The 14,459-nt window shown below is 36.8% G+C and overlaps 1 protein-coding gene across 2 annotated transcripts in view; it reads left to right on the forward strand.

Moving 5' to 3' along the window:
• FIG4 (FIG4 phosphoinositide 5-phosphatase) overlaps positions 1-14,459 on the forward strand; it is a 68,650-nt gene that overhangs the window by 30,831 nt on the left and 23,360 nt on the right. For both annotated transcript variants that reach the window (XM_065632302.1, XM_065632301.1), the window contains exons 15-20: positions 598-764; positions 6,517-6,655; positions 9,687-9,745; positions 9,925-10,072; positions 10,905-10,988; positions 13,692-13,887. In XM_065632302.1, the coding sequence (XP_065488374.1) occupies positions 598-764; positions 6,517-6,655; positions 9,687-9,745; positions 9,925-10,072; positions 10,905-10,988; positions 13,692-13,887 (793 nt within the window). The remainder of the gene's footprint in view (positions 1-597; positions 765-6,516; positions 6,656-9,686; positions 9,746-9,924; positions 10,073-10,904; positions 10,989-13,691; positions 13,888-14,459) is intronic.

Consider the following 14,459-nt stretch of genomic DNA (forward strand, 5'->3'; position numbering starts at 1 on the left):
TGCTGTCTTTCCCCTTGTTTAAAAGCAAACAACCAACCTCAAAGAAGCAAAGAGAAGATTTTCATAGATGGTGTTTATTATCATAACTAGGGAGATTTTTTGAAAGCTATGTTAACTTCATTCCTAGTGAATTTGACAGAAAACATAGCCTTGAGATATTGGCATGTTCTGTCCCATTTATTGTATTTAAAATACCTTAGTTTGTGAAGGTACATGGTGTGTATTCTCCCTGCAGGCTAGTAGGACATGTTGATCTTCTCCCTGGATCTACAGAAGCACATATTCTGTAGTGTGAATACGTTCTGATATGTTAGTGAAAATCTTCGTCTAATCCTTCTTAGTGATTATTGTATTGGAATAAAATTTCTACATATTTGTCTGACTAAAGAACAGAGACATAGCTTTAAATTTCAGTGTTTGTAAGTTAATAGAATGTTTTAATGAAATGCTGTGTTGGTAAACTGGCAGAAGTTTTTAGGAGAAGAAAATATATTGCTTGTTAAACAGAAAGACTTTATTATAATAATACTTTCTATTTTTTCTCTTAAAACCTCTCTTTGGCAATTTGATAGATGTCGCATTTTGCTTTTCCTTCAGATTATTTGAAGAATTGTATGAGGATCATGGAGACACCCTTTCTCTGCAATATGGAGGTTCTCAGCTTGTGCACAGAGTAAAAACGTATAGAAAGATAGCTCCATGGACTCAGCATTCCAAAGATATTATGCAAACACTCTCAAGATACTATAGTAACGCTTTCTCAGGTAAATTTAGTTTAAGTGCTTTCTTTTAAGCCATTATTTGAAAAGCATCTTCCTTGTGATATTTCAATAATCAGTACTATGATCGTATGACAGAGATCCTTTATACTATAATTACCAAACAATTCAGTAAAATCTGATGAATATCAAATGTGTATTCTGATTTGATGAAGTCTTCATATCATATCCTATGAAAATGCACGTTGTATCAAGCAGTCTTATTTGATAAAAGTTAGTGAACTGATGTAAGAAGTATTTAGAAAATGTACACATGTAGCACTGAAACTGTCAGTAACATTTGTAGGTCAATAGAGAAGTAGGTAGCTGTTATAGAGTTTAATACTGTTGAATCTGTGGTAGAAAAGACAAGATTAAATTTAAAAAGTAAGGTGCACAATTAAAGTTGTTAAATATAAGCTTACTCCTTTACCAGCTTGTATCGGTCACTGATTTTTTTTTTTTTTACTTTGTTCTGCACAACACTGCTAAGAAAAAACCTCGTTGAAAAATGCTGAGCCATACCTTATGCAAAATAACTGAAAAGAATGCTTAGTGTTTTTAGGAGAAAGATCTAAAAGAATGATCAAAGGACAATCTAAGACATGTCAGAATTACAAACATTGAGTGCTACTGTGTTCTGAATATTGTGTCAGTCCTCTCTTACTCATTTTCACAAAAGCTGCATAGCCAGGGAAGGAAGTTGCTTTTTTTTTTTTTTCTAGTAGACTGCGATTAGAAATCTAGAAATTGTGTGAATTTTAAAACAGTGAATTGGACACTGGATAGAAATACTTCAGTAATCTCTGGTTTCTTTGACTGAAGCTATTGTTCTTGTTAGTAACAATTCTATCTATGTAACAAAATGTGAGAGCATTTAAAGTGCTGTTTCTGAATGTAATTAATGTAATTCATGTATCATATTTGCCCATATTAAATGAGAAATGGAGAGCTTGCTTGTTTACTTCAGTGATGTGGTCTCTTCATGTTGGCAGTGGCAATAAGTTACGGCTTCATCAATTCTTATGAGCAAAAGGAAGCACGCTTGCAGTATCACCTATGCTGATAAGTACCAGATGGAACAACTATCTGAAGGTGTTTGCTTTTATGCCACTTAAATGGTTAGGTGGAAGCTTGAGCAAAGTTCTAGATCCACATTTGGAGATGTGGTCTGCTTGCAACGGTAGTCAAGATATGCATGTGTTTCAGTAATAAAAGAACTTGTTCTGATAAAAATGTTACAAAAAGAATACTGAATGGAAGCAGTCCATCTTGTCACCTGGGCAAACTTGTAGCTGAGTACACAAACAGAAGTTAGTATTTACTGAAGTCAATGGGCAAAATGAAACTTTCATAAAAGTACTGCACATTTTCCCCCAATTTACTTAGGGTTTTGGTATTTGATCCCATTTGAGCCAAGTATTTTTGGTGCTTTATGCACCTTGTGCTTGAAGATGACATTGTTGAAACATAGCATTCAATGTTTTATCGACTGCATTTTTAATATGAAATTTTAAATATGAAATTTTAATTTCATTTCAGTGAAATATAAAGGTTCACTGTGCAGCACTGCCTGTTCAGGTGGCATCTGCAAGCCTATCAATGTGACATATTGAGAGACATCTTATTCTTGAAGTTGTGCAGAAAGCAGAGATAAAGGAAGCATTTTTAGAACGTGATTCTGATTTGCTATACTGCACTTACTATTATTACTCTTCATCACATATCCTGTAAAATACAAATAAAAATCTGAGGCCTAGTTAATTAATGAGCCAGGACCTCCTTATGTTTCTGATCTGAGAAACTTTTTGAATGCTTATGAATTTTACGTACCAGTAGTAAACAGACACAGAAAATTTTAGTGATTTGTGTGGAGTCATGCTGTGTATCAGAGTCAGAACAAGGTTACAAGTGGCCTGCTAAGAGTGCCTCTTAAATAAATCACTTAGCCACACTTGTTCTGTTTGTCTGTCACAAAAAATACATGATTCTAAAAACAATTTACACTTTTAAGAAAATGGTTTCATCTGTTGACCTCAAAGCTCTTAGGTTAATCACTACTAATTAAGTTGTACAGATGAGAAAAAGAAAGGTATTTATCGGTTAAGTGACTTGCCTGGAGATACTGATCTGATAGATCAGACTTGGACTTGTAAGAATGATAACTTTGAATACAATTTCACCCTACTTCATGATATGTGGCTTAGCTTTTCTGTAGATTTTCTGTGCCTGTAAATTTGTAATATGTTGCCTATATAATAGAAGAGTGAAGAATTAAAAACATGTTCTCAGGATTGACTTAGTGACTGAAGCTTAGAAGAAAACCAAGGTTTCCTCCTAAAAATATGGCTCAATTGATTTTATGGTAACCTGAAAAAATCTTGCAGGTTTAGGCAAACATCCTGACTTTTTTTCATACATGTTTTTAATAGTAGCATTTGAAAAATAAAGTAGAGGGTGTAGTGTAGTTTGGGAAGTCAAGTGTTTGAAGTACCCTGGTTATAAGCAAATGTGTTGTACCAGAGAAAAGAACATCATCCAGCTGAGGATTAGGGGTTCCTTCAACACTCTCTATGGCAGACATTTTGATTATTTGAATTCTAACATTTTTCTTTTCATTTGTGATTGTCAGAGAAATTAGGAAATAGTATTCCAAATAATGTTCTTCTAGCTTTTATGCCTTTTAAGAAGCAATGTGACGTTGTAGACTTCAGTGCTAGAGTTGCGACATGCATAATAAGCTTCTGGAATCTGCAATAGTCCATTTATCCACAGACAGGACTGGACATAGTAAACTACCTTTTAGTGTTGTATGAAAGTAAACTTAATTACTATAACCTTTTAGTCATGGGACGTTATAGTCCCCATTGTGTTGCATCACTCATGATTTAGTAATTTGTCATGTAGTGCTGTTGCAAACTCAGATTGAGAGCAGTACATTATTTTAGGCTAATTCAGTTAAACGGCCTCTTCAGTTCCTGTTTTCTTGAATGATCTTAAAAATGTGCTAGTATACACGTACATTGCAGTATCTTTTGAAAAATCAGTGCAGTCTTTCTGCTTGCTTGTACAGAATTATAACATTCGGTGCTCACAATGAAGGGAGAAAGCCCGTTTGCTGTTTTGTCTGTGCTTCAAAGTGCATTGACACATTCTTATTTATTTATTTTTGAAAAGAGAGATTCTTCTGTCTAGATGATAAGAAAATCGATCTGAAAAGCTCAATATCCTGTTTTCTCTGGCCAGTGTTTCAAAGAAAGACAAAAGCTTTCATTATTTTTGTTCAAAATTAAGACATAAAATTGATCGATCCTTAAGGCAGGGAGGAGGATTGTCACCTTTCAAGTTAAGTATCTGCTTTGCTTCCCCAGTCACATATATGTATAAAATATGTTTGTGCCTGCTTGAAGACTTATGCACAAAGAATATTTAGTGTTATGGTTTTTTACCTACTTTTAAATTACAAGTTGAGAAATAGGACGGTAGAAAGACATTTTCTAATAAATGTCCAGTATTTCTGTTAAGTTTAAACCACAACTGCACAACTGAAACAATAAATGCAAAAGAGTTTGAGTCCTTTTGCAGTGTAATGTTTAACAGTCATTTCTTTGCTGTGGAAGAAAGGTAAGAGTGCTTTAATGAGCTGCTGCCATAGGCCATTTCAGACAATAAATTGGTTAATTCAGTTGGTATGAGTTTAAATTCAATCTGTTTTTCACAGAACAAATTTCATTTAGTTTTATTTCATTTTAGCATCTGTCATATAAGTAGTGACATAGTTTGTTAGCTGAATTTTTTTACTCCAATTGTTTTACAGTTATTTAACGAACAATTTCACTATACCTTCTGTTCCTGGCTCATCTCTGCCACTAGCTTTCAGAAATTACCACCAATTTCAACCTGTTTGCTCACGCTGGTTGATTTTGTCGATAGGGCTCCTCCAGTTTCTATGCTTAAAGAAGAGAGCTTACTTGGGTTTTGTGCAGCACTTTCTTTAAACCAATAACTAAATAACTTACCAGGAAGAAACAATACATGTTGTTGCTTGTGGCTTTTCCTTTCTTTTTAATTCTCACTGTTCTCCTTGTTCTCTCCTTATGTTTTGGTTAAACTGAGACACTATTTTGCAGAAACAATATGACCTGCAAACCATAAAGACATACATATGCTTTGAGTAGTAATGTGTAGAAGAGTTAGTGTTTATAAGTTGAAGTATAAAGAAGCTAAAATAAGTGCTGTTTTGGAATAGTGCTCTGAAGAGACAGGGAAAGTATCTGGAGGGAGTATGAGTGGGGATAGAAGGAAGAAAAATGCCATATTCCAGATGAAAGGCCCTCTAAGTAGGGGAGGGGAGCCCAGCAACATCAAGAGATTTCCCCTTTCTTTCCATTTTCCTGCTGCTTTGCCCTGTTACGCCATGTGGGGTTTTTATACTAAAGATCCCACTTCCACATATTAACCTCCACATATGCACACTTCTGTAAAGTGCCGTACTTTTCTATAATTCTGTTGTCACCAAATTTCTATGTAGCACTTCATTTGTCAGCTGCTTATATGTCTTCATTCCCTGTAAATAATACTATATGTTGCACAGAGGGAAGAGACATTCAAATCCTAGAGGGAAAGAGGTATTGACGTAAACTTCGGTGGTGGCCAGGAACTTTGTCCTTGCTGCTGTACCACCGCTTTGTGGATTCTGCCTGTTTTTTTACTGAGTCTTTTTGATCCAGTTTGTTGTTAAAAGAGACACTCAATTCTCATAATACTCTTTTTGCAATGTGGATAGAACTCAAGAAGTAACACTAGCTATTGAACTAGTCTGAACTATTCCTTGTCTGGTGATCACTGAAGTGCGAACAAGAGCGGAGATGAGAGCTTTCCACATGCTCATTCCTCAGAGCACAAACAGAGCTCAGTTCTGCATGTGTTCCCCCATATCTGAAGATCCTTTGCGTGTAAGCCTTCCTCTGCCCCTACAACTCTGCTTGCGAAGTTCTCTTTATCACTGCTCACCATCCCCAGGCCTTCACCCAACTCCAGCTTTTCTTCATGTGTTGTAGCTCATCTGTAACTGCAACTAGCTAGCAAGAGAGATTTTAAAGATGTAAAGTGAATGTTTCTTGCCATGCTTCATCTACAGACTTTAGCACTTGCCTTATTTAGTTTGGTGATGCTTAGAACATGGCAAGAGAAATTGATGATTTAAGCCAACAGGAAAAAAGTGCAAATTATTAAAAGGTGTTTATGAAGCTTAATCATTTTATTGGCTATGTTTTGGCTAAAAAACCTGAAATAATTCATCATTTCTGTGTGATGTGGGAAACTTGTGTATTGTGTAGATACTGTTTAATTTCATTAATTCTTCTGTTATTTAGACTGCAGTAAACTCATATGTCAGATTCCCTGACACATGCATAAATACATGCATGTGTTTCATGCATACACATATACACAGAGGTGGGAGACTGAGCTGCAGCATGAGATCTTACTTCTGCAAAGCCTCTGAGCAGAACTGCTTCAGCTCCTGCAAGAGAAACCAAGGAAAGAGCCAGCACTGGTACCAGCCCCACGTGCGCTGCAGCGTGGCAGAAGGTCAGGTCTAAATTAAGGTTCGTTGTGGTGGTTGAAGCTCAGAGGTCCCTGTGAAGTCGTAGGTCATATACACTCTCTGAGGAGCAAACGTAACCAATAAGCAAATGTCTGAAGGGTCTTGAGCTCTGCGATGTTCCCGACGTTAAGTGTCCCTCTTGTCTAACAGATGCAGACAGGCAAGATTCTATCAATCTCTTTCTGGGAGTATTCAAGCCTACAGAAGGAAAACCTCATCTCTGGGAACTTCCCACTGATTTTTATTTGCATCACAAGAACACCCTCAGTCTCTCACAGACCAGGCGAAGGTATTTTGCTGTTCCGGGTTTTTTTTGGTTTATATTGCTCTAATAAATTTTAAAAATGCATTCTGTTAACCAAATAATTCAGTCAGCCTGTCAAAAACTGCTTACTGTTTTTTAAGTTTTTACAAAAACTTAAAAAAACAAACCTTCAGGAGATTACCAAAAATGCTGGATGTTGGTGTTTTGAAGGATTTGCTTTAGTATGTTATTTTCCTATTCTACTGAAAAAAGAAGTTCCATGTCATAGGAAATTCTAGCCTGTGGTGTGAAATGCTTCACTATTTTACTGAGGTACAGTTACCATTGTCTCGTTAAGCAATATACAGGTGTATTTTGATGGTCAGATTTATTAAATCAGTGTTGTATTTGAGATTAGGTTATGAGGATAACTTTTGTGTGTGTGTGTGTAATCACTTAGTCTGCAGCTGTGCATACCAAGAAGCCCATGATTTTCTACCTTCCTTTCAGCCATGTGTAGCTTATTTTTGAAGACTATTTTTCTTCATTTGCATTCCATTGTAGTTGCACGGTAATATGCAGAAATAATAGAGCTAAAGCTTAAAAATTTTGAAGTAATTTCAGAGTGCTTCATGATGTAGAGTGATTTTGTTAAGGATTTTAAATACTGTGTGTAAAGAAAAAATATATTTTTCCATTTTAATAATAAGGACAGTACTAGACTTGTTAACTAAATGATCTCTTTTAGGAATTTTCCTGTTTGTATCTTTGTTCATTCAGTGAGTGTTAAAGCTCTGTGTCACAAATGGTAGATCTGAATATCTGCATTTAGATTTTTGTCTGGGGAAAATGGCAAGTGTTTAAACAGTGTGTACAGTCGCTGTTGGCTGCTTATTCCATTAACCCCTTGTGGCAGCTGGCATGTGATATGACTGTTTCTAAATTTCAATCCTTTTGTATTGTCTCCTGAGGCTTCTCTTGATGCTAGCTCATATCAGCCGTACAACCAAGTGCTGTTTCAGGCACACATGAAACATGCAACATTAATTTTATTGCCTACTCATTCTGAACATTATCGTATGTCAAAACCTAATTCAGCTGATATATCTCAAACATATGAATGTCATAGTCTCCCTTTCATCTGTTACCCTTTTAAACAACTGTCTCTTATTTGTCACAGATACAGCTCTCAAATGAGCTGGAACATTAAAAAAAAAAAAAAAAAGTTGGCATTCTTCATTTACTTGTTAATTAGTTTTGTCTTTCATTCTGGCCAGAATTTCATCTGAGCACTTAGAACATACAAGCAAGATGTTTTCTTACGTGAACAAAATGCCACCTCCATGTAGTAAATAGTGAGGTGAAAAAAGCTCTTCCAAGTAATTTTTTGCTTCTGCCAAACTTATTGGACAAGTTCTTTGTATAACTTCTTCCCACCTCTCTGTGCAGTGCCTCTGTTGGATTCTTGGGCACAGCAGCAAAGGAAATAATGAAAACTCATTAAAAAAATCAAGAACATAGCAAGAGAAGGAAGATGTTATTTCCTGTCATTGAAACGTCTTTTGACTCTCTGTGCTTTTCCTATGTTCTGTTTGCCTCTCCATCAGAAGGAGGAGATTTCATGATGAGTTTCATGTATGACTTGTACATGATTTGTGATTCACACGAAAGGACAGTGAATATGGAAAAGGAGACTTTCTGTTGCCACATTATTTATCATTTATGCAAGCAGCAAAACTGGGTACGTTTGCATAGTTTCTGACGGCCATGGAGAAAACACCTTGCTAGCATGGCCTGATACAGGACTTCAGGAAGAGATAGGACTGTCAGGCACCACTCATTCCTTTCTCCCTAGGACATCCACAGGTCGTTGTTGTGGGGGAGTAATTTAAGGTTCTGCTTGCTGCAGAACAGCGTTTAGATTTCTTAAAGAGAAGCGTGACTTAAAGAGTTTGGTGACGGGTTTACTCTATTATTTACTGCATGGGGGAGATATACCAAGCCAAATGCTGCTTACCTTCTTTCCAGGCACGTGTATCTGTTCACAAAGCAAACCTTCGGGCACCTTCCCTCCCTGATAACATTGACATGTCTTGTCCTGCCTGTTCTGCACCGTGTGCTAAGTTCCACTAACAAGCCTGTCTCTGGGCATGGGAATGCACCCATTGCTTCTGCTCCAGGTGGCTACATCGACACGAGTAGGAGATAACCGCATTACTGCTCTGATCACAGCCCTTACAGTACTGTGAATACGCACTAAGTGGAAATAAAAATCAGTGAAGTTAAATGTCTTTTCATCCCAAGTAATGAAACAGAAGGAACTATCAGAATAATTCAGAGAAGAAATTAAAGTATGTTTGAGAAGAGAAAATAGAAATATGTAAACATGAATGAGAGATAAAACATGCTTTATTTTATGAATGTTGCTTGACTTCCTTTGCTTTTCAAAAATCCTGAATAAGCTTCTAGCAGGCCCTGGTTTTTTGTTGTTAGCAGTGTTGGCATACAGTTCTCAAACTTTGCACAGCTGTCACATCAAAATGTGTTTCTATGTGTAGAAGTCAGCTGCTTTGACAATTTTCCGATTTTATTATTGACCTCCATTTCTTCATACTTTTTTCCTAAATTTTAGGATCTGAACAACAAATGGTGGGTGGGGTGGAGGGTGATGCATGTTTTTCTGGTGGTGGTGGTGGTGGTTGGTTTTTTTTTTGTTCAAGACCAGAACAAGAGAAACAGAGAATACTTTCTATATGCACTAGATCATAATTTTCAGTGCTGCAGAGGTAGGCATCTGAAATGTATTTTGTTTAATGGACAAAACCACTTCTTCCCTCCACACCTGCATTGAGCTTCATGTGTTTAAGTTTCATAGCCTGAGAGCAAAGTAGGGGGATAGGGCTCTGTTGAGGTCCTCCATCCAAGGAAAGTTCTTTACTTTCTTCCACACTTGAATTATAAAAAAAAGATTACTAAGCTGGCACTGTATGGCTGGGTAACTGTGATGTGCAAATGTTTAGACTGGATACGAGATTGAATCTTCTCTATCAATTGTGTATCTGTTTTTCCTGTACAGCTATACTTACTGGTGGACCACAGGTGTGCTAAAGCATTTACCTCTTCCTTTTGATGAAGGTAGGAACCATATTTGCTCGTTACCTTACAGAGTATCTTGAAAAAGAAGTTTTAATCACAAATACTTTTAAACTGTTTTAGATCCCAAATCTGAAAAAGGAAAGCAGGCTTCTGTTTGTTTGGACTTTTGCAGAGTCAGTAACTGTTAGTAAAACGATTATTTTTTCTCTTTTCTCCAGTGACATGTGCTGAAAACAGACGCAAGTTGACAGTGAAGAAATTCCACAAGTATGAAGAAGAAATTGATATCCACAATGAGTTTTTTCGGCCATACGAGTTGAGCAGTTTTGATGAGACCTTCTGCTTGGCAATGACCAATTCTACACGGTATATTGGGGTGTTTTGGAACTATGAATCCTTAACTGGAAGTTGATTTGGTGTGAATTAAATGTACATTTGATTTATTTGTTTAAATTTGTGTAAACTGATAGGTTTTGTGGGTTTTTTTTTTGTTTTAAGCTTCAAATTTAGCAAACTTCAAGAAACTGAGTCACAATACTGAAATGGAAACGCTACTCTAAAAAAATGAAGTCTGTTAAGATAGTGCTTAAACTTCCAATTATTTTCCACTATGGGTGCCAAATGTCTGGGCACTTTAAGACAGAGAAATGGGGTTTTCTCTGTGGACTCATTAGATCACAGGGACTACCTTCAAAGCAATCATTTTCTAATTGCTCTGTTTTCATTTTACAATTGTTTTCTTCATCAGATTTTCACAGCTTGCCAGATTTATTTATTTATTTATTTGGCAGCAATCAGCTGGATATTCTAAGCATAATCTTAATCGCACTTTAGCTAAAGACTTCCAGGCAGATTATGTTTTATGTAGCTTTTTGACCCAATTCGAGTGTTGGCAGCATTTTGAAAACAATGTGGCTGAGTTACAGGACTTCTTAGCACAGGAATGGAGCAGGCTTGTGCCTTCTTGGCAAATGGTAATGTTTGCAACTGTTTATGGGACTAAATAATGTAATTGAAAGCTTTTTAAATACCTAGGGGGTTATATTTACATGACTTGTAATGATGAAGTTAGAACTTGATCTTTCTTTTTATAATGTTTTTTTTTTAATTCAAGGGCAGAGGTGGTTCTTCCAGAACATTTTAAAATTTTAGGTGTTGATCTTAGCTCATGAACAGTTTTTCCTTTCTGTTTTGCCAGAGATTTTATGCCTAAGAATGTGGGGATTGATCCAAGTCCATTTACTGTTCGTAAACCTGATGAAACTGGAAAATCAGTGTTGGGGTAAGTCTGAAATATGAAAACTTGTTCTGGTTTAATAATAATGGGATTGTAATGCAAATATATAAACTCTGTGCGTGTTTGTGTAGCATATTCTTTGTTACAGGGGAAATGAAAAAAATCATTGGTGTAGAATTGTACACTTTGAAAATCATATCTAATTTGAGATTTATATTTGACACTGGGAATTCTTTATTCAGGCTTGTTTAATCTTTTCTGCTTTCTTCTAGTCCTCTGAGTGAAACTCATGAGAAAATTTTATGTAGAATAAAGGTACAGAGATTATTAAAAAGACAACAACAATATATGCATTCCTGTCACCTCCAATACAGAATACAGTTGTCATTAGTATGATGAGATAATGAAATTTTAACAAAGATTGAATAAATTTTGAATAAACAGAACATACCAAGAAACAGCAACTAAATGCCAATTTCAGCTCAGTTTTTTATAAAACACCTTATTTAAAGTATTTCTAGGTAAAATTATATAAAACAATACAGCAACAGTTATTGGGACAAATGAATGTTTCATTTAGCTGCTTTTGCATCCTGGGCTTGCTTTGGCACTTTATTTAGTCCATTGGTGTGTTTGATCTGCTGTATCATAGTAGGGCTAGGGGGAGTCTTCCTGAACCACTTCATTCTCTCTTCGATACCGCGTATTATGGAAACCTTTTGTCAGTAATGACTAAACCTGTGTTGTCACAACATAATAAGTTCTCTGAAAACTTTCCGCTCTGTTAAAAGCTACAGAATTTGACTATTTCATAAATAATGTCTGTTGTGACTTGACCATAAGGGACTTGCTGTCAATGAATGTTGAGAGTAGACTATGCCTATCACTAGTAGAACCTGATTTCATGCTACTGATGTACCTTGGGAATAAGCAGGAAGACTGTTCAATAGTTATACAGTTTGCCTCTGCTAAGAATTGTGAGTTTGTGGGTAATTTGAGGATAAGCTTTATTCTTCTGCTTTAATATAATGTCAGATTTTAAACTAATTTCTGTCCAGATATTCCATTAAAGACTTGACTGTTATACCTATTTCTCGGGCACTTTGCTGCAAGCTCGTCACTGTAACTTTTAGGGATTGTTACGAGATGGAGAATCAACTGGATCAAAGTCGCATTCCAGGACTCTCTGGGCATTGCTGATAAGGCTTCCCATTCATTGGCTGTGTAGCTGGTTAGAAGCAGTTTCAATCTTCCACCTTTCCCATATTTAGCCCTTGGTAGAGATAGTATCTTTGCCTTGCACATTTGTTGTCATCTTTTGATCTACTATGACATTTCTAGAGGATCTGGTGATCTGTTTTCATCTGTGAGTGTTCTGGTCCCCTAGGACAATTACATCTTGGCCTTCTTTTGAAGAATATCTGGGGATATCACTCTTACCAGTGTTTGGCTACTTGCTCTGTTCTTCAGCTTTCAGAAAGGACTGCTTTTCTTGTGACCTTCACCTCATTTAGAAAAGCAGGAAAGATAACCGCAATTTTTTATAGAAAGAATGCAGTATGCCTTTATGGCTTTCTGTGAATTTCAGTCTAAGGAGATGCCAGTTTCCGCTGAGTCAGAAATTAAACTTATCTCTGTTAGTTTTTCCCCTGGGGCATTTGTTCCACTTGTTAGAATTCTTCTGGTATGTTAATGTCCTTGGGCGTGGGGTATGCTCTCAGATCACAAAGCTTTGGGAGGATTCTCCTACTTGTTTCTATGTGTACCTAAAGCATATAAAGTTTAGCTAATTCACCATGGGGATACATTTCTGTGTGAGCTTGCAAAAGGCAGAACAGTGTGACAGTCATGGTGTGCTCCACTAGAGCTCAAGTGACTCTGGTGACCTCCATGCCTTTGCCGATGAGGACTCAAAACAGCATTTTCACCAAAATGCATGCCGTTGTCAAAGCCTCTCGGCGTGCTGCTGGCTTCCTTTAGGGCCTTCCTTCAGGGTAAGTCACGCAGTGTCAATGTATGTATGGACAGTCATCTCAGCAAGATGTTGGTTGCCTGTTTCCAGAACTGATTTGTCTATGAATATATTCATTACCTGCCTTCCAGTCTCTCTTCCCCTCAGAATTTGTGAAAGATGGTGACAGTGTTTGAGGGGAAACTGCAGCCACATGCCCTTCTATGGCCAGTAGGAAAGGATGTAGAGGACCTAAGGGTGGTACAATTTCTGATGGGTAAAGTAACATATACCCTTCAGGGCTTGTACAATTAAACTCAGTGTTAGCCTACTAAAATATAGATTCTGTATCTTAAAGAATTCTTACAAATAAGGCACCTCTTCATATTGATTAGAATTTCTAGAGTGAGAAATATGTGCTCCATAGAGAAATGTTGCTGATTAAAGGACTAAATTAAGGGAAGATGTATGGAAAAGGAAGGGGGAAAAAGTGACATGATGTCTCAATGAATTTTTATTCATTTTTATTCATTCAGTCTGGGGGAGGGATTTAAACGAAGAGTCAGGGAATTCGTAAGAAAAGCTGCCATAATCCTTTGAGCTCTCTTGAAATGCTCTGGAATAAGAAGAGATTTAAGAAAAGTAAATCAATTGAGGGATTCAAAGGATGAGCAACAAGTTGCTTCAGAGGATAGAACTCATTTCCCCCAGTAAGATTGTAACCAAAATTAGGGATTTTAAATACTTCATGTTACTATCTCGCTTCTTTCATAAATACACGCTGTCTTTCATAACAGGAACAAAAGTAATAGAGAAGAAACTGTGCTGCAGCGTAAAACAGCTGCTAGTGCTCCTCCACCCCCAAGTGAGGAAGCAGTGTCAAGTAGTTCTGAAGATGATTCTGGGACAGACAAAGAAGATGAAGGTCCTGTTTCTCAACGTTCAACTCCAGTAAAAGTGACTGATACAGGAGATAATACTAAAATCACAGAGGTAAGAAAATATTGTGGCAGGTAAAAGGCAAAAAGGCCAGTCATGGACTTAAAATTCACATTTCCTTAAAAACAAAACAAAACAATAACTGTTATAGAACAGTCAGAAGTAAAACTTTGAGAAATTAAGTGAAAGAGGTCTCCAGTGTATTTTCTTCATGTAGGTATTAGCGCAACTGGTTACAAAGCCTCACTCTTATTCTCGTCGTGTAGTCGTGAAACAAAGCAGAAAATGTTAACATTTAAAAAAAATCAAACTTACTGTTGGAAACCTGTGGCATTTGAGAAGTATTCAGGTGAGGTGTGGTCCATAATATAAAGCATAAAATCTATCCATGTTAGTGTGTTAATTCAGAGCAGTAGTGCACTTCTGATCGTTGTTCCTTACAGTGCTCTGGCTCACATCATGAGGTGGTCTTGGAGCATGCAAATGGGATTCCTTTCAGATGAAACTAAACTGGGAGGTGCTTCTCCAGGAGTGTCCCTGGTTTGTCTACCTGGTTAATCATTTAGTCCATGGGAGCTAATCTGGAGCAAACTCTCCTGAAAGACATCTACTATGGATCTGAGGTC

The sequence above is a fragment of the Caloenas nicobarica genome, chromosome 3 (genome assembly GCF_036013445.1).
Source record: "Caloenas nicobarica isolate bCalNic1 chromosome 3, bCalNic1.hap1, whole genome shotgun sequence".
Lineage (NCBI taxonomy): Eukaryota > Metazoa > Chordata > Aves > Columbiformes > Columbidae > Caloenas > Caloenas nicobarica.